At 44.7% G+C, this 24,125-nt stretch overlaps 5 protein-coding genes across 11 annotated transcripts in view; 1 reads left to right on the forward strand and 4 right to left on the reverse strand.

Annotated features, from left to right (window-relative positions):
• The window catches only part of LOC116849580, a 1,728-nt gene extending 790 nt beyond the window's left edge, over positions 1-938 (reverse strand). The window contains exons 1-2 of one of the 4 annotated variants that reach the window (XM_032826873.1): positions 737-938; positions 103-189 (exon numbers count right to left, since the gene is read on the reverse strand). In XM_032826873.1, coding sequence (XP_032682764.1) covers positions 103-185 — 83 coding nt within the window. In that variant the 5' untranslated portion in view covers positions 186-189; positions 737-938. Of the gene's footprint in view, positions 1-102 lie in introns of all 4 variants that reach the window. The other 3 variants (XM_032826876.1, XM_032826875.1, XM_032826872.1) reach the window with 3 other exon arrangements.
• A 96-nt stretch (positions 939-1,034) lies between these two features.
• The window catches only part of LOC116849574 (pseudouridine-metabolizing bifunctional protein C1861.05), a 27,979-nt gene continuing 4,888 nt past the window's right edge, over positions 1,035-24,125 (forward strand). The window contains exons 1-7 of one of the 2 annotated variants that reach the window (XM_032826861.1): positions 1,035-1,473; positions 2,385-2,747; positions 3,582-3,921; positions 4,031-4,158; positions 4,337-4,396; positions 17,698-17,903; positions 17,978-18,177. In XM_032826861.1, coding sequence (XP_032682752.1) covers positions 1,234-1,473; positions 2,385-2,747; positions 3,582-3,921; positions 4,031-4,158; positions 4,337-4,396; positions 17,698-17,903; positions 17,978-18,177 — 1,537 coding nt within the window. In that variant the 5' untranslated portion in view covers positions 1,035-1,233. Of the gene's footprint in view, positions 1,474-2,384; positions 2,748-3,581; positions 3,922-4,024; positions 4,159-4,336; positions 4,397-17,697; positions 17,904-17,977; positions 18,178-24,125 lie in introns of both variants that reach the window. The other variant, XM_032826860.1, reaches the window with a different exon arrangement.
• LOC116849575 lies at positions 4,423-16,404 on the reverse strand. 3 transcript variants are annotated; one of them, XM_032826863.1, is made up of 4 exons: positions 15,378-16,404; positions 11,676-12,840; positions 10,781-11,225; positions 4,423-10,317 (listed from the first exon to the last, which is right to left on the reverse strand). In XM_032826863.1, the coding sequence occupies exons 2-4, from the start codon at positions 12,375-12,377 to the stop codon at positions 10,022-10,024; spliced, it is 1,443 nt and encodes a 480-aa protein (XP_032682754.1). In that variant the 5' UTR covers positions 12,378-12,840; positions 15,378-16,404; the 3' UTR covers positions 4,423-10,021. The 3 variants fall into 3 exon arrangements, with proteins under 3 accessions (XP_032682754.1, XP_032682756.1, XP_032682753.1); XM_032826865.1 differs by having other exon boundaries at positions 14,663-16,404; XM_032826862.1 differs by having other exon boundaries at positions 14,043-16,404.
• LOC116849576 lies at positions 18,223-20,496 on the reverse strand. Its single transcript, XM_032826866.1, has 4 exons — positions 20,330-20,496; positions 19,764-19,830; positions 19,314-19,651; positions 18,223-19,209 (listed from the first exon to the last, which is right to left on the reverse strand). Exons 1-4 carry the CDS (start codon positions 20,364-20,366, stop codon positions 18,944-18,946), a joined length of 708 nt encoding a protein of 235 aa, XP_032682757.1. The 5' UTR covers positions 20,367-20,496; the 3' UTR covers positions 18,223-18,943.
• LOC116849577 lies at positions 20,684-23,650 on the reverse strand. The gene is made up of 2 exons (XM_032826867.1): positions 23,084-23,650; positions 20,684-22,190 (listed from the first exon to the last, which is right to left on the reverse strand). The coding sequence occupies exons 1-2, from the start codon at positions 23,358-23,360 to the stop codon at positions 21,802-21,804; spliced, it is 666 nt and encodes a 221-aa protein (XP_032682758.1). The 5' UTR covers positions 23,361-23,650; the 3' UTR covers positions 20,684-21,801.

Here is a 24,125-nt window from a genome sequence, read left to right on the forward strand (position 1 = left end):
TCTCTCTCTCTCTCTCTCTCTCTCTCTCTCTCTCTCTCTCTCCTCTCTCTTCTCTCTCTTTCTCTTCTGCCATTATTATGATCTGTAAATACGTCGGCCAACCCGTATCTTACGCAATCCGCTTCCCACCACATCGGAGGCACGTCATGTAGATCCATGGTTAACGAGTACTCGTCTCTTTGCATAAAACTTCGAGCGAAAAGTTCTCAACATAAAATTTTCAGCATTTAACTGTGACGCGAAAACGCCGAAAAATATGTACTCGTTACTTGAATATCTTTTGTTGCATGCAATCGATTGATGTCGCCGAAGTATTTTATTTAACAAACGAATAACGAAATATGATCTAGACAGCGCAAACTTTTAAATAACGTCTAAAAGATTAAGAGTAGTATATTCAGTATTTCATTTAAAAAAATCTAAACTTTCTCAAATATCATTAAGACGTCTTTTACAAATTTATGCTGTCTGGAATAACTAAAAAATCATGATGGAAAGTAAATTTCCGAAGCGGATTAATTAAAACGAATCAACGCTTCCCATACAGCATAAATTCCCAAGAGATATCCTAAAGACGTTCAAAGAATATCCTAATGATATGCCCAGCTGTTGAAAATTCGTGCTGTCTGGATTCATTTAGAAACTTTACTGATAATTCGGCTGTTTTCAACAGTACATATTTTAAATCCGAATTCCTTTGCATTTCATATCATATCAAAATCACATGTTCACTTACATGTATATTTGTAATATTTTTTTATTCTATTCTCGCCGTATTTCTACTCCAAAATTTTTGCAGTAACTTCAAAAAGCGCGCGCATTGAACGTAATTGGCGCCACGTCCGCGCGGTGGCGCCAGCGATCGTGCCCGACGTTTGGCGCCAATTAGCGCCCTCTAAACCGTCGAATCCCGGTAATGTCGGTATTGCAGGCCGTCCTGTTACCAGAGATAAATTAATGTCGAACGGACAGCGAGATTAATCGATTGTCACATTAATAATGCATATGGACGATCGCGACGCAATTATTGGCAGACTTCACGGCGAACGATAAAAGTGAAGTTCAGTGTTATCAGCATCTTATACGCGCACTAGTCGTAATCAAAGATATCTTTTATCTCAATTCACTTCGAGGAAAGCCGACTGGCTCATCACAGCCCGCGTTCGTTTTATCGTTGAAAATAGCGCGCGAAAATTACACATCGAACGTTAATTTCCATCTTTGCGAGCCGGAATGCACGGAATACGCTTGGTCGACTGGGCGGTTAGGCTGCAACGAAGATTCAACATGCCGACAATCCATCGGCGATCGTTCGCCGGCCGTAACTCGCTCATCTACGGAGCAGACGTTATGACAGCTCAGAAGAATGGATCGCCGATCGTGGCACTGGAGTCGACGATCATCACGCATGGCATGCCGTACCCGGATAACTTGAACACTGCGCTGCGAGTTGAGGACGCGGTTAAAAAGCAAGTTCGTATGAAATTTTATGATAGTTTTGTTCGTTGAGTGCATTCGAGGAGCATGCTATCAACGCTATCACGTTCTTCTATCTTTATCGCTCCTTAGATACACAACAAAGATAGAATGACACGGTAGCGCTGAATAGCACTAAAAGCGAGCTCCTCGAATGCACTCTATAGGCCTGTTCTTTGTAGCTGCACTACTGAACTAGTGCAATAAGTTAGAGTGAGAAAACGTATATTTGTTTCACTTCAATATATTGCACCAGTTCAGCAGTGCAACTACAAAGAACAGGCCTTATATTTGCTAGCCACGTTCTCGTCTTTTCCCTCTCTTTCTCTTTTGGGGCGCGTTCGAAAACTCCACCCGGATATTTCTCCTCTCTTTTTATCTCATTTCTGTATCTTTCTCACTCCCATACAGCGAGTGCACCCGAAGAGTTTTCGAATGCACGCTTGAAGGTATGTGATATCTCGAGCGCGAAAAGTGCGACTTGTACGAATGATTTCTCCTGCTATAAGAGCTAAGTAACTTCGTAATTGCAATCCTATTACATATCGGACAGATAACTGGCGTGTCTTTACGCCTTTGAATTAATAATGCGCGTATATTCTTGCAGTCACACTTGTGTTCCAAAAATAAACGGACTTTGCACTGTCAATCACCAAGACTTTTTTGTGTTCATTATACATCACTTTGTAAATTATAATAGTTTCTTTCTTGACAAAAAAATTATTCAAGTAAAGGAATTATCCAAAAAGGAATTCGTATTTTATTAATAAAAATTGATAGAAGACCCATTTGTAGAGTTACTCAATATTGTATATTGCTAATTATTAAAGTAATTTTGAGAATTCATCAACTGAACAATTCATGAAGTCACAGCTCATTTCATCAAGTCTCTGACTCATTTGTTTCAGGGTGCAATACCTGCAACAATAGGAATTATAGAAGGAAAAGTATACATTGGCTTGAACAAGAAACAATTAGAGGTTTTGTCCAAAGCAGATCCTGCCAAGACTATAAAATGTTCACGCAGGGATATATCAACCATTGTATCACATACACTGAATGGTGGTACAACTGTCAGCGCCACAATGCTAATTGCACATATAGCGGATATCCCAATCATGGCAACAGGTGGCATTGGAGGTGTTCATAGAGGAGCTGAACTAACTTTTGATGTCAGTACAGATTTAACTGAACTGGGACGTACTCCAGTAGCAGTTGTTTGTTCCGGTGTAAAGTCCATCTTAGATATTGAGAAAACTTTGGAGTATTTGGTAAGTAGATAAGAATATTTTTAGTATTGAAAGCTAACTGTTAATGTTTATCAAAAATTAATATAAAAATATAGAATTGTATAAAATAATTTTTTTCAGTTATATATGTGTGTTAAACTTAAAATTAATAACTCTTAAATTACATGTGAAAACATATAATTGGGAATATATTTCTTAATTAGAAAATTTAGGAGAATCTCTTCATTATTACAAATTGCAAGAAATTCATAAAGACATATGTTGTCTAAGTGATATTTATTTGGATATTGATAATACACAACAGATTTAATTTTCAGGTTTTATTTACATTATCTTCAATAATAATATATGCTATTGTTATTCTACTAAATGGATGTTTCAAAATATAACTGGTATAATCTTTAAACTTTTTTTTATTAATAACTCTTTTATAAGCAATAAAAACCAGCTAAAACCTGAGAATTACTTAAGTCACTGACAATATATGTCTTAACAATATATGTCAAGATTATTGAGAATAAATGTCCTTTAAAATAAATTATTATTCAAAAAAACATTGGTACTCAGAAAGACAAAAGAACTATTCTGTTATTACTTTTGATTCTTCTCATTCTACATTATTAACAGCTTGCGCAATGATTTAAGTATATTTGATGTATTATTTTAACACAAAAAAATTAACAAGTTGAATTTAATGCATTTAAAGTAACTAGTTTAAGTTAGGGGTTCATTTAAAATTAACCAAATTAAGTTAAAAGTTATTAACTTTTGAATGTTTTAACTTAACTTTTAACTGGCTATTTAGTTATTATCCAAACCCTCTGTGCAGAAACTGTGTAGCTCTTGTGGTTGTAGGAAACTCAAGGGGTGCCGGTGGTGAAGATTGGAGAGACATCAGACTTCCCAGCATTTTACTGCACGAAGACTTTGGACGAGGTGAAAGCGCCGTGCAGAGTCTTCAATGCTAAGGAAGCTGCCGATGTCATGGAAGCGCAAAGAGCATTGGGTATTGGCAGCGGAATCTTATTCGCGGTGCCTATTCCGGATGAACACGCGTTGGACCCAGCAGTCATGAGTACCGCCATACGCGAGGCCTTGAAGAAAGCCAGCGACGCATGCATAACCGGCAAACAAGTTACGCCGTTTCTTCTGAAAGAAATCAATGAGATCACACGTGGCCGCTCTTTGGAAGCGAGTGAGTATAGGAAATTAATTAAATCATAGTGTAAAAACGCGCGTAGGTCGCGTCTTGTCACGTAGATTCTCAAATGTTCGCGCTCTTTTGCGCAATTTCGCAGATATAGCCCTCGTGGAAAATAACGCTAAGGTCGCGGCCGAGATCGCCTGGAGTCTTTGCCAGAGGACGTCTCAGGGTGCACTGAATATGGCACCCAGCGCGTCAGCGCGATCGATCACATCCAGGCAAAAACCGGTGAGTACGAGAGGAAATATAAAATTGCTCCCTAAAAACGGATGCTTAGAAAGCGCCGATGATACGAGGGAATCACTTTATATCTACTTATCGTCATGTGCTGACGTACACGCTTCTCAGATATATGTATGTGCAACACAGGTAGCACGATAAAAAAAATATATACCCTCGTTTATAGGTAATAGTTGGCGCCGCCGTTCTCGACACTGTGCTACAAGTGAAGGAGCCCGAAATAAGCGTAAGTCAAGAATCTCACAATCAGAGTTATACTAAATAACCAATTTTTCTTGTATTCATATTACATAATAGTTATAGAACAGTAACAGTATTTATATATACAATTACCACCGTGATCTCCTCTCTCTTTTTCTCTTTATCTCCTTTGTTTTTTTGTTCTTGTTTTTTTTGTTGTTTATGTACACTTAATAATATATCAAATAATGGGAACTCGTAGAGGATAGAGTACGCGGGGAAGAGGTGGGTGTGTACGTTTAACAAACGCTGTATAGAATAGCAAACCTATGAAATACGGCCGTCACAACGTCGTTTACGTGCAACATGTTACGTTACACAAGTATACGGCATATCTAACTTAATTAAATTACAGACGCAAGCTTTGTCGGTACGGTATTTAATACGAGAGGTTATCAACGTAAAACGCATTCTTGAGCTCGCCCTTTCTCTCTCTCCCTTTCTCTCACTCTCTTTCACGCTCTTTCCCTTTCTCTCTTTCTCTTTTTCTCTCGACTGTAGTAACTCGCAACTACGGTATAATTCATCCACTACACAGTCTTCAGATACACTTGTTTCGTCATGTCGTCTTTATACAGTATTAAAATAATCAAAGCCTTTTAGGTGTGCATATTTCTTTTTTTCTTTTTCTCCAGTAGTATATCGTTCTACGATCACTCTATGAAATTGTCTCACTCGTGACATCACACGCGTCGCGCGGAAACACTTCGGCTTCAGTTAATGAGAATGGTCGAGTGGGAAGTTGATTCTTTATGTATGTGTGCGTGTGTGTCGTGTTTGCCACGCGCGTATCTTCAAATAAAATAACTCTGGTTACTTTTGTTAACACATATTTACGCGGATTTTTCCGGCTCTGATGGCTGCTCGGTATCTATAGAGAAGTCGGCTAAGGTGTATAAATTTTCATATCTTTCTTTTCTCTGATAGGTGTACGCGTATCTCTTTCTCCTCTTTCTCTCGTTTCAAAATCACATTCTCAAGCATTGCCATTTCCTGCTGAGCGACTTTCCAATACGTTGAGTGACATGATCGTGCACGAAGTCAGATTGTTCAATACATCGACCGACCGCACGAGTTAGAGTCGATTAGGCAGAATACTTAAGAGAGTCGTTCCGAATTGAATAAGTAAAACCCCGTCATCCACGGGATAGGCTCCCTGTGAAAGTTCACACCCCGTCCGCACAATGTAGTACTCAACGTGTTGGAAACATCGCGTCCAACGTGCAATGTCACGGATGTCTAATTGTTTCGACCGTACCTAAGTTGTTTGAGATATAATAAATTGGATTTTTAAGCAGGCACTATTCAAAGCTCCCTGTCATCCGCTTCTCTTCAAGTATTATATGTATATATGTTACATTTAGATACCGATCAAGTTACAAATCACACTACGCGTTTGAACTTCAGAGTCTTTCTTGCGGTGGGGTTTGTAATAACATCAGGATATATTTCGCTCGAATAAAATATATGTATATATATATATATAAAGGTCTAAAACCTTTCGCCGTTCTTTATCTCTTTTTTCTTCTAGTAAAGACGGTACATCGATACGACAACTGAAGCGGAGTTTAATTTACCCTCGTTCGATCATAGATGTTGATATTAATTCCGTACTAGATTTTCTCTATCTTCTCCCCCCCTTTCTCTCTCTCTCTCTCTCTCTCTTTCTACGAACGTATCCTCTTCTGGACTAATTAATTAAAAAACGATTATAGTCTATCTCCTGTATGTAACATCTTTATATACACTTAATGGCAGAGGCTGTGTGTCTGCGAGGTGTAAGCTTCGACATTATTATTATTATTATTATTATTATTATTAGTTTATTACATTCAACAATGATTCGACAGTCTGATTAAGAAAGAACGGTCGGACTTCTGCACGTTATCGGCAAAGAGAAGAAAAGAAAAACGAAAAAAGAAAGAAAGAAGCAAAGGATTACTCATTTCTCAAGAAAACTCAAGAGCGAACGCCTCGCGGATTCGCGATGTCGCGAGATGACGTTAATCAAAGCATCCTAAGAACATGGAGGCAATCTTCCGTATGATGAATTAATAATTACCCTGTTGTCCAGACTAATGTGATTACGAAGGCGAGCCGATAATTTTGTACGTATTTCTGCGATGCACTTCTACGCATTCGCTGCCGCGTAGCGATAGAGATCTCGCAGGAGTACGTGGCTCTTCTGAACGCGCTCAGCCCTCTCACTGATTCGATTCATCGAGCAGCAAAACACTTCTTTCGCCGTAACGAGCAACAATTCCCTCCCAGGAATACATTGCGGATAATTGTTATCGACGCGCCTTCGCGGAACTTGAAGCACCGGGTCTCGCGAGGCACACGTCTAAATTTCAAATTACGACGGAACAAAAGTTAACTAACGTGTGAGGAGTGTGTGCGTATACGTGGGTTTGTGTGTGTACCTTTCGTCTAGTGGCGTATAATTCAGCGAATATAACTCGGTGTGTCTCGGTTTCTCCTTAAGCAGACGATCGACGCTTTTGGTTATTATCTATCGTATGCCGGTATGTACAGCCTACTATAGTTTTGTATCCGTTATTATTGTATCCCCATTTAAACGTATAACCCCTAATGTCTTTCTTTTAACCCTACCTAGGAAGCCAATTACTCTTGAGTGTTACGTCATGTCGTTTGTTGCTCGTAAGACGAATCGCCATCGGTCGGGAGCGAGGGGAGGCAGACCTTCTTGGAGGTCGTCGCTAAAGGCGAAAGGATGAAACGAAATGTAATCTTGGGAAGAAGAAGAAAAAAAAGGAAAACGTCGAAACTTACGTCGGCGCTGTCTCCACCGCCGATCAACGGGACCCCGGATTTACGAAGAACAAATCAAGTAGAAGCTACTTGCGTGACGCGTATCTTTTAGATGTAGCGATACGTATGTATATAAAAAAATTAGGAATCGTTTTATTGTTGCCTACGTCGGAGTACCTCTCATTCTCTTTGTCTCTCTCGTTTTGTCATTCTCTTTCGCTCTCTCGCTCTTTGTGTTGCGTTAGTAACGAGGAAAGTAAACGAATCCTCCTTGCCTCTCAAGGACGATTCGTCGAAATAGATGTACATTCCTTCTGCGGGAGTGGTGGAGAGGGTGAGCAGGTGGAGGGCAGGGGAGGATCGATTTGGCAGTAGTATCTCACAATGATCTCCCGTAACTATCGTGATGATTATCTTCATGTCTAGAGATCTTGTTTACAGGGCGGTGCTTTCTCGACGGGGTGATCGCGGGGTGAGAGGAGGTATATGATAGTTTTTCTCCTTCTGCTTTGTAGTGATGGTGGTGGTGGTGGTGGTCGTGGCGGAGATGGTCAATGCTTCCGCGAACCGCTCGTACGATCAGACAGGAATAGCCGCTCGCCTGCATTATTGAGAGGACCCCGAGCGCGTAGGGTCGCCGGCGGAGATATAGTCTCGAAAGTTTACGTCGGCTAACAAAAGTTCTGGTAACGAGTTTGGAATTATTTCGAGCGTCTCTCCTTCGAGGAGAGTCTCACGGCAACCGATGCCGATTGATGAAATTTTCAGGTCTCTCCCCTTTTCTGTCTCTTTCTCTTTTTCTCTCTCCCTCTTTTTTGTTCACGAGAGTTATTTCGGTAACAGTACGTTGTCCATTGAATGAATTTATTAATGTAACGTCTTTTTCGTGTTTTCGACAGAATCGCGAAATAAGAAGACGGCCGAACGCTGATGCGCGAGAGCCGATCGGGAAACTCTGACCGGTTTGTTGGTCCAGCAGAAGCCGGACGGGAGAAGCCGGGCGTTCTTGTTCCGTGTGTTACCTCGGCGACGATAGTTACACTCGACTGTGACATACTACCAGCATGTAGAGAGCTCGAGCGCGTTACCTTCACATGAGGAAAGAAAATGATACACGACGATGTGTTTCTGGTGTAATCGATGACGCGATCGATATACGTCCTCATCCGGGAGAGAAGAACGTCTGCATGCGTGTGTGTATATGCGGCATATGTAAGATACTCTTACGGCTAGAAATAAATCTACAAAAGTAGTTTCACCGACCATGCGAGGACGGAAAGACACACGTAAGACGCGCATCCGCTACTCGAGGACGAGAGTTCGAGGGTCTCGCAACGTAACGAGCAACTCGCGACTTTAACCTCGGACGCGCACGCGCTCGCGAATACGGCGTAAGCTTGCGGAGGATAACGTGGTCTATAAAAAGACGAGCAAGAGGAAAAGAGAGAGAGAGAGAGAGAGAGAGAGAGAGAGAGAGAGAGAGAGAGAGAGAGAGTAAAGAAAGTATCTTCTATAGTCATTTAAAATTAGCACATGCACCTACAATCCGCGACTGACGTCGACGATGACGAAATTAGTATGACTTGCGCTATTAGTATTACGTGACGCAAATAGAACGTGCTTTCTCGACCGTATTTCGTCGCGCGTTCACGAGTTGCTCGTCACATTCGGTTCAAAGGTTCGTACTGCGTGAAGCCGTCGTCTCTGAACGATATGGCGAGCACGAGAGTGCCCACGTTGGCTCAACATTGGGGTCGATGATAAAGATCCGTATGAAAGGAAAGAAACAGGAACGATACTGAGGGACAACTCGTACACGCGATGTCAACGTCGACGCGCTAACGTTCGCGTGCCGCTCGCCGTATTCGCGGAGCCGGAGACTTCGTCGCCTCGCCTCGATCCCCCTCGAGTCACGACTCGCGCCTCACAAAACGGAGATACTCCCTACTATCATATATGTTTTGATTTGGTCTTTCGCTTGTAGTACATAGTACCACCGTGATATCGATTCGCGAACGCTTGGTCTCAATGTTTCTTTACCGTTCAACGTCTGTCGTCGCGGTCTTCCACGATATTGTTGTTGTCGTCGAAGCGCGCACCGCCAATAAATCGGATGAAGGGAGTGGCAGACTATATAGAGAATGAGGCGATAACAATTGCGACCTTGAACATGTTCGAAATAATGAGAATAGGAAGAATGTATCCAGCTGAAATTACATGGTACAAAAGCGGCGCGTCTTATGGCGGTACCACTTTTTTCTAAGTGGAGCAGCTTCAAAAATCTGAAGTGACGACTATTGGTATCAATGAAAATTTCTGTTGGATAAGTTAGAATAATTTCCGTTAGACAAAGATTCCTACCCTCATATCTCGAAGATATTCAAGATAGTAATAGTTATTATTGCCTCACCTTGTATAAAGGCAAGCTATGCGGTGCTTTCCGAAACCCTGTCGCCGATCGCGTCGACGCACGACAACATATCCTCGCGTGTCCGCCGCATACGTTGGACTCACGCCAGCCAGTAGCTCGCAATATGTCTATGTATGTCTGTCTGTCTGTCTGTCTGTCTGTCCGTCGGTCCGTCCGTCCGTCCGTCCGTCCGTCCGTCCGTCTGTCCATCTATCTATCTATCTATCTATCTGTCTACCTCATTGTGTATAGTATGTGTGTCTTCGCGCGTATGTGTCTCTTCTTGTATAATTACTCTCTTAGAAAAGAAACCGAAACGCCTGATAGGAGAATGTAACGTCTCGTCGCTTATTTGTATAGCGGTATGTCGGCGCGCCGGTTGCTCCTGTACAGGAAACGGTTCGAGGTGTTTCGCCACCATCTCCATAGTCAGGTGCGTCTGCTCTGACCGCCCGCGGTGACGCCCGCGGCCGGGCTCGCACCGTTCGACAGCAGCAATCTGCGGTTGAACTCACGCATCTCGTAGTTATTGTTGCCGTTACTCTTCTCGCGGCCCGCTGCCGCCGTGCAGTTGTGGTTCGCCGAGGTCGGCGTCGTCTCCTCGAGTATGAGGGCGCAGTGGCTGTTTGTGTCGCTGTCGGCGCCGCCGTCCTGCAAGTTGTTCGCCAGCAACGGATGCCGGCCGGTGTTGCACTCGTCTGACTGTAGCAACAGCGACGCGTTGCCTGAAAACGAAGAGAGAGAAAAGCGCGACAGTCGAAGAATAGTCGTTATTCTCGTCAGTGCTTTAAATAAATAATTAATATTTGTCTGTAAGACAAAAATCGAAGTATCAAGAATACAATGAGAACCAAATTGCTCACGTTAGGAGCATGTATTTTTAACGCAAATTTTATTTACGTATACGCAACAAAATTTTTGTTGAAAATAAGTGCATTCAACATCAGCAATCTGACACTCTTGTCTTTGCATTCTCGTGTACTTCGATTTTTGTCTGTTCTTATCCATTATAGTTAACAGCAATTCTCGATTCTTCCGTTCGTGCTCGCTGAGAGCGACTGATGAATTAGTTAATCTATTGATTCCATTGATTTATTCAATAATCTATTAATTAATTAGTATGTAACAACGGCGCCGACGTCTCGGTTAACCGAGGTGACAGCGGCGGTTATCGCTGATTATTATTACCGGAAGGTGTGACCGCGTTAGGCAGGGTAGTGCGCCTGACGATGCTGCCGTTGTTGGCCGTCGTCTCCGGTAGCACCTGCGAGAACGGTGGCTGAGCGAAGGTCGCAGCCGGCGGCGGCGGCTCCCGCAGCATTCGTATTTTCTGTATCATCTCTCGTATTTCGTAGCGCAGTATGCCGAGGAAGCATAGCTTGGCGAAGGCGATTACGCAGAAGCCCAGCACGAACAATAGGTCTGCGGTTTTCCTGAGCCAGCGCACCAGCGACTCCTCGCAGCCGCGTCCGTATGGCTGCGGGCAAGTCTCGCTGACGTTCATGCTGACCGCGCAGCAGGTCTGCGGCCAGCGCGAACCGAAGTCCCGGGGCCCGGTCACGCCGCAGCACATGAACTCCCGCTGCAGTCGGTCCCATTGCTCGCTGAACCGCGGCTCTTTACCGTAATCCACCTGCGAACGTGAATGAGGAATTCATAGTTTTCGTGAGCCACGATACACGATTTTGATGAGTACGCGTACTGAATTCGAAGACTGCGAATCTAGACGTCGTGTGCAAACAAGAGGACAATCTGGCAATTTAGAGATTAAATCCACGAGAATTAGAATCACGATACATTTCTGTTGTTGTACTACATAGTCGACGAGAATGAATATGGAAATATTAATTGTAAGGTCTAAAGATCGAAAGATTGGGAGATTGAATCGCCCATGTATCGCAATTCTTCAGTTCCGTCACTTATTTGAATTTTCCCAGACCGAGTTCCAGGATACTCGACGCGGTAGCACATATCGTAGCTTTCGATACTTCGAGTAAGCTAAGAAAATGAAGAAAAAAGAAGGGATGATGGAAAAGAAAAAAAAGTGATGAGAAGGAGAGAGCTACTGAAACGAAAGGCGCACCTGCAAGCGTAGCCTGAGCGTGGGCCTGAGCTCGGCGCGCATTCTGTCGAACCGGAAGATCCAGGCGACGCCGATAATAGCGTCGCCGAAGAGCAACGCTAGCAGCAGTATCCAGTAGGCGTTGAGCATACGAACGCTGAGTCGCCTGGCGGCGATGCAGCCGAGGAGCTGCACCAGACCTAGCTGCGCGGCCAAGGCGACGTAGGCGTAGAGTGTGGTGAAGTCGAAGGCGCGCGGCACACCCGGCACCACGTGCCGACGCGGGTCGCCGGTGAACAAGAGGGTTTGCGACACCGCAGCGGCGAAGCCGACCGCGCTACCGAGCAGCACCAGGTTACAGGCGTAGATCCAGAGGCGGTAATATCGCATCGCGACGTCCTGACCACCGTCGGCGAGTCGTTGGGACGTCACCGACGACGGCGCCTCGTCGGCGACGTGATCGCAGCTGCTGCTCCTCCGTGAGCCCCTCTTGAAGACGTTATTATTGTTATTGATATTATTATTGTTATTATTATTGTTGTTGTTATTGTTATTGTTGTTATTTGTAGTGGTCGTGGTGTCGGTGTCGGTGGAGTGCCGATGCTCCTGACAGTCGTCCAGCAGAAAGAGAAAGGGCGGCTTCGCGCTGCAGTCCTTCGTCGCTGTCTTTTGGCTGTGCGTCGACTGCGGGGTGAGTGAACGTTGCAGCAGCATCACCGTCATACTATCGTGCCACCCTGGTGTGCGTTTCCTCGTCGTTTAAGGATTGTACCCCCAGGTATGTGGGGGGCCGCCGTTGCCGAGTGGGAGAGACAGGCCAGCGCGTTGCACCGCTGGTGTGTGTATGTAGTGGTGGTGGTGGTGGTGGTGCTGCTCGGCGGCCGCCGCGATCTAGTACGTACGTCCAGGGGGGAGGAGAGTGGTGACGGCGTCGATTCTACTGTTGTGTGCGCCTATTGAGCCTACCGGCGGCGAGTCACGCGATGTACGACGTGCACCGCCGCACCGGAAGATCGTTCGCGTTGGCGTTCATGGTACTCCACCTCCCCCTTTCTTCTTTTTCTTTTTTACGTATGTCGCGTTTGCCTCCGTGGTGGTGGTGGTGGTGGTGGTGGTGGCACCGAATGCTGCGATGTCTATGTCCGCGTCGTCCGCGCCGGTGTCCACGTAACAACCGTGGATCGTCCTGCGGGAATATACGAAACTGTGATTTTTCTCGCAGGCGTTTCTTTCCCGCTTGCCCCCCGTTGTCCTCGTAGAATCTATTTATTACTGCGTGCGCCTTCCTCTTCGCCACCCCGCCCCGAAATGTACAGTCGATTTACGGTTTCTTTTCGCTTTCTAGGACGAAATCTTTCCTCCTCTCTCTATCTTTCGACCTTCGATTTTCGATTCTTGGATCGTTCGCTTTCGTCACCACCGCGCAAGTGACGCGAAAATTGCTTTAACGGGGACACACGGCGCGGGAGTAACCGTTCCTCAACGTGCGTGCATTTCGAGCCGGGGGAGAACAGCGGCGGGGGAGGCTAGCTTAGCGTGCGCGTCTCGGCGAATTGTATTTCTTTCTGACAGTTGTAGCGTGTGATAGGCGATTCTATCTATCGATCCTCCCGCAAGCCTAGCTCTATGTAGCTCCTCCGAGGAGGGACGGAGATAAATCGCGCGAGATAGAGAGAGGATATGCGCCTAGATATATCGCCACGAGGAGAGTCACCGGCTCACGGGGAGGGAGGACGAGAAGAAAGAAAATCGGAGTGTGCGTGCGACGCGCGTCGTACACAAGAAAGAACAATCGACGTGCAATCACGGGGAGAAGGAGGAAGAAGCACAAGAGAAAAAGAGAAAGATATAATCTACTGTACTTCATACAGACAGAAGGAGCAAGAAGAAGCAAAGTATAAACGCAAAGTTATTGTTTCAGGCGAGCGGACGAGACAATGGCACTCGAGAAGACGAGAGGAAGAGCTCTCGGCGGTGAGATCCTCAGGACGTGTTTCGCGGCGAGGACGGTGCGCATCACCGAGGATTCAGTTCGCTCTTTTGCGATGCACCAAAACGCGCTCCCGTTTCCATGCATCGGCACACGGCGCGTTGCATGCGGGCCGCGAGTATATGCGAGTGGCGCATTGTAACGAAAACACGGAAGAGCGACGAGAGGTAAGGGCCCATCGATCGTGTTTAAACCCTGCGCGCTGGCACGCGCTCTTTACACCGCACACACGCGACGAACAAGCGAGAGTAGAGACACGGGGAATGAGACAGAGAATGACAGAGAGAGAGAGAGAGGGGAGGGAAGCAAAGAGAAACATAGAGAGAGATAGAGAGGGCGTGTGAGAGAGAAAGAGAGAGAGAGAGAGGGGAAGGCAGCCGGACACAACGCGTGGTTACCTCCTTTCGCGTTTTCTCCTACGTAGAAACAATTTTCATCGACGGGCGAGCTGTCAACGTCCTGGCCGGCGTCCAGTACTGCCTATTTTACATAATTCCGCGGTGGAAGAAAAAGGGACTAAGAGACGGATCGATGCCGAAGCAGCGATGATGCCGCGTGTGCGATCTCTTGCCTCGACTCGCCGCCGGACTCGCCGTGGGCTCTCGAAGCCGCGCGCTGATCTACGGCTGCGCCTTCTGCGCTGCGAACGGGCAGGCGTCGAGCGCGATAAAAAAAGATTATCGAGTAGCCTTTAATTAGATATCGAGTGACATGTCGATCGAGCAAGAGGCGCGAAAAGATAGAGAGAAAAAGGACGACGAAGAGGAGGCGCGAGAGCGCGCGCGCATGCTAAAGCGAGAGAAGGGGTGAGCGGAGAAGAAGAGCAGGAGGAGGAGGAGAATGAGCAGGCGACAGCGGCGGTGGTGGAGGGTTGGAAAGTGGCAATGGTTATAGTGAGAGATGGAGCGCCGTGTTATGCAATAACACGGCGCTCCATTTCCTGCTGAAGGAATTTATTGTCGCTCGTCTTCGTCCTATTTTCACCGCATGCAACATCAACGAGGAATGTCGCATGTACCGGAAAGAACGCGCCACTCGACCTCGTCCTTCAACGAGGCACTGCCGCCACGTAGTACGACACTATCGCGTAGAATTGAGCCGATCGCGCTCGTCCGTCGTTCCTCGCATCCTCGAGGATGCAACGACACCCCCGCTTCGTCATCCCCGCACGACACATCTTAAGACGAGACTCTGCGACCGCGTCCGCGACGAACGCGGCCCGCGGTCTCTTCATGACACAGCTGCTCTTCTGCCGTCAATCACGCAAGATTACAGCTATCCCGTCGACAAGAACACGTTATGAAAAGGACAAAACGTCGCGCACTGATCCGATTATTCGATGACCGTGAGGCACCGCAAATTCAGGATCCCACGCGCGAAACCAAGGACACGCATAATGTCTGAAGGCGAGTTCTTGTCTCCGAGAGGAGGCTCTCTCTCTCTCTCTCTTTTTCTCTCAACCGCGAGAAAAGTTCTCGAATCCTTATCTCGCGAAAGCGAGCTCTTGTCACTTAGGGAACTCGTCTCCTTTGAATGAAGAGGAGAATAAGGGAAAAGATCCTTATCTTCGAAGACAGTCCTTTTCGAGGAAAACGTCCTCTGAAAATCGATAGGGATCTGATTTTCGTCCTAGTTACTCTTGACGAAGGAACGCGAGCGGCTGACAATTTCGCGCGAAGGTCCGCGCGAAGGCTACCATTTGGTAGACCGCGCGGCGTCTCGTTGCTACTGACCTCGGGCGCCTTCTACGACGCGTATTCACATCGTCGATCGACCTACGTGCAGCACGTAGCGGGGGCGTGATCGTTCACCGGGTTTGTTAAGTTCTCCGTGCCGCGACCGGGCGTCGTCAATCGGGCCGACCGTACGGCGGTCGAGGCGTACACGAGGAACGGAATCGTCGTGGCGGTCGTCGTCGTTGCAGCCTTGGCACTTCCTCTATGAGCATCGCCGCGAGAGTAATCCTCGACGCCGTCGTTCACGTCGTTCATGCCACTCGTTGATCACCCGTCGCACCGTCCCTTCGTCATGCGTCCTCTCCCGTTAATACCTTTCAGCAGCACTTTAGCACGTCCGGGAGTGCGACTCTTCGTCGCACGTCTTCAATTCCGTAGCCGGCGCTCACGGTATCCCCGTTGATAATCTCTTCGTCTTCGTCCTCGTCTCCGTTCTCCTCCTCGTCTTGGTCCGCGTCCTCCTCGTGTTTCTGCTCGTCTTTCTGCTTACAGTCGACACCTCGCAAGGCTGCCGCCAGTAGCCGTGGCGCATGTCGCTACACGACGACGCTTCTCGCCTCGCTTCGCGGAGCGGCGCGACGCGACGCGACGCGCTTCCCACTGCCACAGATCACACAGAGTTGAGAGCTCGTGCGCGCGACCGAGCGTCGCGGCGACGACGCCGCCGCGGCCACGCTGCTACCCGACGCTCCTCCTCACCCTGAATGCCCGGCGCATGAGACAATGATATTGTAAGTCGCGACGGAATACGCTCGACTCTCTCTCTCTCTCTGTTCCCTTTTCTCTGTCTTTCTTTCTTCCCTTCCTACGTTTCTCACTCTCTTATCGTCCGCTCTCTTTATTTATCTAGCAGAAGACGGACACGGTGCCGAGGGGATGACTATAAGCCAGAGGGTAGCCGTGAACAGCGCCCGAGGTAGGCAACCGGACTGGCGACGGACAACGGCGTGAGGATCGGGGAGGCGCTGCGAAAAACGCTGATAGAAGAGCGCAAGGGCGGAGCGTCGAGGTGGCGAAGTTGCCCCTAACGGTCTACGATACTTTCTTCTACTGCTTTTTTATTATTTCTCTTATAGGTCTCCAGAGAGGGTACTCGTTATTATTTTATCGCGCGAAAGATCAACCAAAATGTTCTCTTTAAGGAAGTTTATCGCCGCCGTTGAGCCACCTGAAACGGTATCATTTCGCATCCTTATAGGAATGTTTCTTTTATCTTATACTGTTACATGTACTCCAAACGAATTGCATTTTACTGTTTGAAATTAACGACGATACGATATCGTTATCTGGAGGTAATGAACTTGATCAACGAGCACCTCACGTTCAGGGTGCTCAGAGATCTGTCCACAGCTGAGCGCACGAAAGTAGAAAGTTAGGGTAGAAATAGTAGAGATAAGAGCGTTCGGCCGTATGTTATTGTCAAATACAGTGAAAGTATAAGAAAGAGAGACAGAGAGAGAGAGAGAAAGAAAGAGAAAGAACCATGTAATATCTAATCTAATGTCACTGGAAATAATACAGTCTATATATTAGCAAATAGATAGTAGATAAGAATGGAATGAAGGGACAAACTCTGTCTTGGTTTGACTATCGCAAGCAGACAGATCTTCGTCTACTCGTTTTAAGTACCCTTAGCCACGTGACCTCTGGAGCGAATGCCCGAGGTATAATTGAATCGTTACAACGACAGAACAAAAACGGCGTCACGCCGCGGCAAGAACCTCTCTCGCGTCGAGAGACACACATTTTCTCAAGAGTGCACTCTTGCTCTTCTTACTTCCCCGTAGGCTCTCTCTGAGGCCGTGCGAGATTTTTGTGTTCCTTATTCTCGAGATGTAGCGTGGTTTGCCACATAAATCCAAATATAATTGATCTATCGACAATCAAGAAAAAGATTTATCGATGATCTATCGACGATCTTGTACATTTAAATATATTTGAGTGAGTGAGAGAGAGGGGAGGGAGAGAGAGAAAGAGAGAGAGAGAGAGAGAGAGAGAGAGAGAGAGAAATATCAAATTGATCCAGAAGCTTTTTTCCGTACATTAAACATTTCATTTGTCAACGTTTTCCTGTTTTAAGATATTTAATTTCACATTTATCAGCATATTTCTATTTAGAAATATTTCATTTCATTTACCGATATATTTCCATTTGAAAACATGTCGTTTCATTTATCGGCATATTTTTAATTGAAAACGTTTCATTTATTTTATTTATCGGCATATTTCTATGCGAAGATTGCTTTGTTCATATCGACACTTGTTCAATGTTCATGAGAAAAAACTTCCGTATTAATCTGATAGTTACTTGTTGCAGAACGACGGCGGAACGTACAACGGGCAAACCAGACGTAATTGCGGGGGAGTCGGCCGGAACGTCGCCGAGGCGCTGATTAAGCTCGGCTTGGCAAACACGCGATTTATATCCGTCGTGGGTGACGATGAGCACGGAAAAACGATAATCGATAGCCTGGGAACCGGAGCAGAGACGCTGAAACGACTACCGGACGTAAACACTGCGAAGTAGGAATTCTATTTTGTAGAATTTCGAGGATCAGGTTCACCGGAAATTCTAAATACTCGTTTGCATCGCATAGGTTCACGGTGATACTAAATGGCAAAGGGGAGTGTATCTTCTGTATCAGCGAGATTGAATCCTTCGAAGCGATCGTGCCGGAGCTGATACGAGAATGCCGCTCGCACCTAGAAGAAGCTAGTCTCCTTGTCCTCGATGCCAATCTTCCGATTGACACCATGCGTTACGTGCTAGACGTCGCGTCGGAAGCCAACGTGCCAGGTAAGTAAAAGAGTGTCCCCGCAATAATTTACCGCTGCTCAACTCTTTCCATGAAAAAGAGGTATTTATTTGTTCGTTAATATTCTATATTTTTATCGTGAGTTAAGTGATGTAGTACTGACTATTTTTTATAATACTTTTATAGAGAATATATATAAATTACGCGTGTGATCTAGGTACTTGTACGCAACAATTTGAACGGAATGTTTAGCGCAAGTAAATCAGCGTAAAAAAAAGAATATATCTAAATAAAAAAATCTCAATGTGTTTAATCGTGATTGAATTTGTCAAAGAGAGAGATTCATCGTTTACGTCGTCTCTTCATAAGATTTATACATAAATTACGCGTGATATAAGTTCTCATAGAATATATATATATATATATATATATATATATATATATATATATATAAATTATGCGTCATCTAAATGTTTGAATGCAACAATATGGATAGGTAGTGTTTAGCGTAAACAAGTCAACGTAAATATAAATATTGATAAAAGAAGAATATACCTGAATAAAAACGAGAATTTGAATAACGCACGTTCAATCGCGACCGAATCTATCAGATTCTTCTGTTACGTCGTCTTTATAGAATTCTTTTGTAGAAAAAATTACAAGATCAAATTGGACGGATCAAACTTGTACTTGGTTTCATGCCTCTCTATCAAGAGACTGGTCTGTCTTTCACTCGTTTGACAGAACCGAAACATCCACGCGGAAACTGAGTTGGCAGACTTGTTTCCACGGAAACACGCTTCTAATTTATACATATCCGCTACGCGACGACGGTGCGTGATGAGACTGCGAATTTGGTTGCATCTGCATGACGAGATTGCGCGACTCCTTGCGCAATTTGTAACCTGTCCGTGCGTCCAGGTAGAGGAAGAACGCGCCTAACGTGTGGAACATGAACGATATTACTGCGAGACCATACGACCACGACAGATGGTTAAAGTTCGGATACATCAGCCAGTCGCGACGCCAGCATTGCCCGCCGAATATCGATACTGCCAAGAAGAGCAAGCCACCTGAAATTAAACAGTGCACAATCATTAAGAGAGATCTAATTTTTATATAATCAAGAATTCCGCAGCTTTATTTCTCTCTCTTCCTTCTTTTCAAGTTCGCTTACCAGCAACTGCATTGCACAGGAAAGCAACAGATGAGAGAATCCACTCGTAACGTAGAACGAATTGCAATGGCCAACGTATGAGTATCATGACTATTGTGATCTGCGCGAAGAAAGACAACAATAAGGCCAGTGTGACGAATGCTTGCACGATCATGAGCCACATAGGCAACAGCCACTCCCGTATGACGTAGTACTCATGTGAAAAGACATGGTGACAACCATCAAATTGCTTGTCAAATTGGTAAGATGGGTAACGGAACTGTTCGAAGCAATATTCCCAGAGACCCATGTGTTTAAAGTTGCTGAACGTCTCCTGATATGACTCGATCCAATATGGACTGGAAACAAGCAGAATGTGAGAGAGGAAGAGATCAAAGATGTGCACATGCAAGACAGGAATACAGTATAACAAATGAGGTTGTCATTTAATTCTGGAAATGAATTTTGTACCTTGTGAAGGCCATCACTAAGAACACTCCAGCCACATATGTCAGCACTCCACCAAATACAACGGCATCTGTCAATGAGAATAAAGATAATTTAGATGATTAAAATAGCAAGAAGGAAAATATATATAATAATATACATAGCAAGAAGGAAAATAGTATATAGAAAAAAATAAAACATGATAAGAAAAAAATAACATTACAGTTATCACAAATGAATAAATCTTCTAGTATCTTGATTAAATAGCTTAAAAACAATTGTAAGTTATAATCACTTAACCAGTTAGCTGTGTTGCCCTCTTCTAAAAGTGTGTACCTAAATTGTGTTGCATGATGAGTATACTCGTCATAACGCTAAAAATTGCCATTTCTTCATGACTAGTATACTCATCATACACAGCTAATTGATTAATTGCTTGAAAAGAAATAGCAAAATAGCAAAACAGAATGAAGAGAAAAGAAACGGCAGTGTAAACAGCACAGGAGACCGCGTATTGTGTACGTAATTTTACAATCAATATAGGTTACAAAGTAATCGTGTCTGCGATCGATGCTTGTTTAATTACTCACTGGACGCCTTGTGGTACTCTTGTTTGTCCACCGACATGGTGAACTCTGGAGAAAACTTGCGTAAAACCAGCTACCTTGAACAATTCGTTCGTCGATTGTTTTCGTTAGTCACCACGCTACTCCATTAAGACTTCGCCACACCTTGCATTGCGCCATTGCTGCCAAGTGCGCCGAGAGATGGCAGGTGTTGGCACACACATCACCGACAATCGGTAATGGAATTCCCCAAATTTACTGACCGTTCGGTGCATTCAAACGCACAAGAGAACTTTGAATTGCGTGTCAACCGACAAAAGACGTTTGAAAACTGTCTCCTTTGTGTGAAAATGGGCGAGATTTACAAGATACGAAACGTCAGAAAAGTTGCATATTTTATTTCGTAGTAAAGAGAGGACGGAGTACAAAATTTACCTTAACTTTAAACGGCTTCGTCATAGATAGAGCCAAGCAATTATGTACGAGCTTGAAAAATATATATGGCTACGTGATAAACGCTGGTTGCGTGATAAACGTTTGTCTTGTGCATAAAATTTCATACATATACACACACAGAACGTTCGGTGATCGAATCAGGACAATGATTCGGCACGAGGAAACACGAGCAGAAAGTGTAGAAAAAAATTGTAAGCCGGAAAATTAAATCGCTCGAGCAATTTGAAGATCGAGGTCGCAGTACAGAAGGTCCACGACATTCTTCAAATGATAAAAGTTCCAAGTCTAATTCGACATCACGTTTCGTTTCAGCCGAAGTCGCTTATTACAATATCAATTGTACACTCTGTACAAATATGTCATTAGAAATGTGTCGACACGTTGATTACAGTTGCTGAGACGTTGAAATAAAGTGCACGACATTGTGTTAGTGCTATTCAGGTTCGCAGAACAACACTCCGCGTGTGGAAGTCCGAAATTGTGGCTGAAAGGAAACGATGGAAATTACATCACTCACGAAGGATCCAAGAAATCGTCCGGTAACGACAGCACATCCTGTGTGTATACACTTACATATAGGCAGTGTGTGTACGTCTGTATACAAGCTATCTGTAAGCTGCAGTGTCTTATACCTCGCGTACATGTAGATCAGGTGAAACTGAGTACAAAATTTCTCTACCATTTCTATGTGATTGTTTGCAAAATGGTAGAGAAATTTCTCGTTCAGTATGACCTGATCTACACGTACACGAAAGTTTTATATATGTTTATCATCAGATATCCTATATATATCCTGTTTGTGACAATACTATCGTACAATAAAATCATCTTACATATACATGATATTGTCCGAGAATAATCTTTCTCGGGGGGAGAGATATATAAAATATACAAAAATATGAAACTTACGCATTTAACTTAAGTCTTAAATTAATGCAGATCCGATTTTGTACATTCTACATAGATAGTTCTGCGAGAAAGTCGCACCTCGTGGACGGAATGGTACTACAGACTGTCAGTTAACGATACTCGCGAGTTCATCAGGTGCGAGACTCGAGCTGAAATCGCGTCTGCGATTCCTTCAGGTAGTTGCGTTTCTTTCGTTGTATATTCGCCTCCACCAAGAAGAGGCTGCTCGCGATCAGCGTCAACACGCTGCCGATGACGCCCAAAGCGAACGACCATCCCAGGTAATTGTTGGTGTGCCCAGGCATCCATCCGTCAGCGTTACCGAGACAAGCGAACACGATGACGGCGAGGCTGCCGCTGAGACCACTCACCAGTGTCAAGTAACCGATGGTGGTTATTAACTCGATGTATCTCTTACGTTCAGGGTCGCAGCACAACGTAAACAGCAAAATGAGACAGAATGATATCATAGCCAGAAGAAAGCACACCGTGAAGAACACTTGAGTGGCTACCATGAACGCTGCAATGAGAAGTCTCATGTTATTGGTGTACTTACAAAGTGACTCCAAGTACAGTTGTTTAAATAAAGGCTGCGACACTTTTTTGTGGACAAATTTATAAATACATGCATGTGAATTTCTGTGCACGAGTTTGAGCATTCAGAGATTTGAGAGCAACCAAATTTTTTCATACAGACTTTTATTCTAAACTCTCTTGTCGATAAAAATGCATGTGACTTACAAGTTTTCTGATTACTTTACAAGTATGTTCAATCCCAATTTCTTATTAAAAGTTTCAACTTAGATTTATGTTTAAACTATTCAAACACATTAAATTCATTGTTAAAACAAAGTTTAAATCATTATTTAAAAATCAGCCTTTAGAGATAATTTTATTAACACGAAAGAGTTCAAAGTAATCCTGCTTAAAATAATGGGATTGCATCACGTTCGGTTTAAATTTCAATGCAAAGCATTCAATATCTTACTGATTCACATTGATTTAGATTGAAATTTGGATTATAGCTTATGTAATGTTGTAGTTTTGTGTCCATCGTTTTAAACAGGCAAGATGTACAAAAGTAATTTATAAGTAGAAGTGTATAAATATAATTGTATTATATAAACTTGTCCAAAAAGTGTAACAATCTTTATGCGAACGACTGTCACCCTTTTCATCAAGAAATTCTTCAATTCTCCAATGGTAAGAAGAACTCTGACAGACCATTAACAGGTGGTTCATCATTGTTTATGAGCATTGAATTTTTTGTTCATGGACGAAATTTTGCGATTAGCGTGACGATACGCGCAAGGCTATAACCACTTGTCGATAATCTGCAGGAAGCTCTCACGACGCATCGAGGAACTTCGTTATTAAAAAGGATGATACGGAGTTCGGCGTCATATGACTCACGAGGCAATAAGAAGCCACGAATCTCGGAGTAACCCGCGGTGAATGGATCGTAAACCCATCTACAGCCAACGAAGAAGCGACGGGGCGCGTCGGACTCCTGGGGGTTCGGCAGCGACCTGAAGCAGTGCCTCCAGAGGCCGAGGCGATCGAGCTGCGCGTTGGTGATTCGCGGGTCGCTTACCAGCCATGCAGGCGTCCCGAACGCGACGCACACGCACAAAAATCCCACCAGGAACATGCCGACGCCTACGTTGCCCGATAGGCTTCTCTTCTTCATATTGTTGGTCGCCAGTGTGCCGTTGTTCGTTACGTTTTAAGAGATCAGACTAAGATACCAACACTCGGTCTGTCCGTTCGTTTGTCTGTCTGTCTGTCTGTCGGTCTGTCCGTCCGTCTACTTAGCCGTCTGGACACGAAACTAGTCTCATAAAACGCGGTCCCACCTGACGATCCCACGGCACAGATACCACACCCAAACGTCTCGTGTTATTGGCGGAGCGCGCAACCGAATCCAACCTAACCTAACCTCGTGGCACGCGTGAGTATCCCACGAGTAGAAGAGTCCCAAGCGTAATAAGTCGTGGTCCACGCCAGGTGCGTCAACACGCGGGCCCCACTATAGGAGGGACTTTCTTGAGTCAGATCCGACGAAGAAGACAGAGAATCTCGTCACGGGATACTTACGAATGTGTGAGAAAGTCTGATTTATATACAATGAAATGCAGGGTGGGAAAAGAAAGCTTTTGATGGTTACACAGCGTACACGCAAGTGTAAGGAAATTCCGTGAAATCTGTCGATTTTATAGCGCTTAAACGATTTTGCGAATAGATGTTGAAGTCCGCGACATCCGAAGATCTAGGAGTCAATCTTGTGAATCTTTTATCCTCCGCGTGAACTCGTGAAAATTGAAAAACTTAACGTGGAAATATATAAGTATATTCACTTGTCGCGAGTTTATATTAGAGGAAAAGATTTATGATCGCTTGCAAGTGCTGCAAAATTGTTCATTTTTCACGATATCATACTAGGGGGGGGGGGGGA

The sequence above is a fragment of the Odontomachus brunneus genome, unplaced genomic scaffold, assembly GCF_010583005.1.
Source record: "Odontomachus brunneus isolate Ranch 3 - 2012 unplaced genomic scaffold, Obru_v1 Obru_scaffold_118, whole genome shotgun sequence".
Lineage (NCBI taxonomy): Eukaryota > Metazoa > Arthropoda > Insecta > Hymenoptera > Formicidae > Odontomachus > Odontomachus brunneus.

Coding starts and splice junctions, on each gene's coding strand:
- LOC116849575 (XM_032826863.1), bottom strand. CDS start 12,377: ATGACGGTGATGCTGCTGCAACGTTCACTCACCCCGCAGTCGACGCAC. Junction 11,226..11,675: donor CGCTCAGGCTACGCTTGCAG/GTGCGCCTTTCG, acceptor TCACGTTCGCAG/GTGGATTACGGTAAAGAGCC. Junction 10,318..10,780: donor TAACGCGGTCACACCTTCCG/GTAATAATAATC, acceptor CTTCGTTTTCAG/GCAACGCGTCGCTGTTGCTA.
- LOC116849576 (XM_032826866.1), bottom strand. CDS start 20,366: ATGTCGGTGGACAAACAAGAGTACCACAAGGCGTCCA. Junction 19,652..19,763: donor TTAGTGATGGCCTTCACAAG/GTACAAAATTCA, acceptor GCTTGTTTCCAG/TCCATATTGGATCGAGTCAT. Junction 19,210..19,313: donor CCTGTGCAATGCAGTTGCTG/GTAAGCGAACTT, acceptor GTTTAATTTCAG/GTGGCTTGCTCTTCTTGGCA.
- LOC116849577 (XM_032826867.1), bottom strand. CDS start 23,360: ATGAAGAAGAGAAGCCTATCGGGCAACGTAGGCGTCGGCATGTTCCTG. Junction 22,191..23,083: donor TCGTGGCTTCTTATTGCCTC/GTGAGTCATATG, acceptor TTCTCATTGCAG/CGTTCATGGTAGCCACTCAA.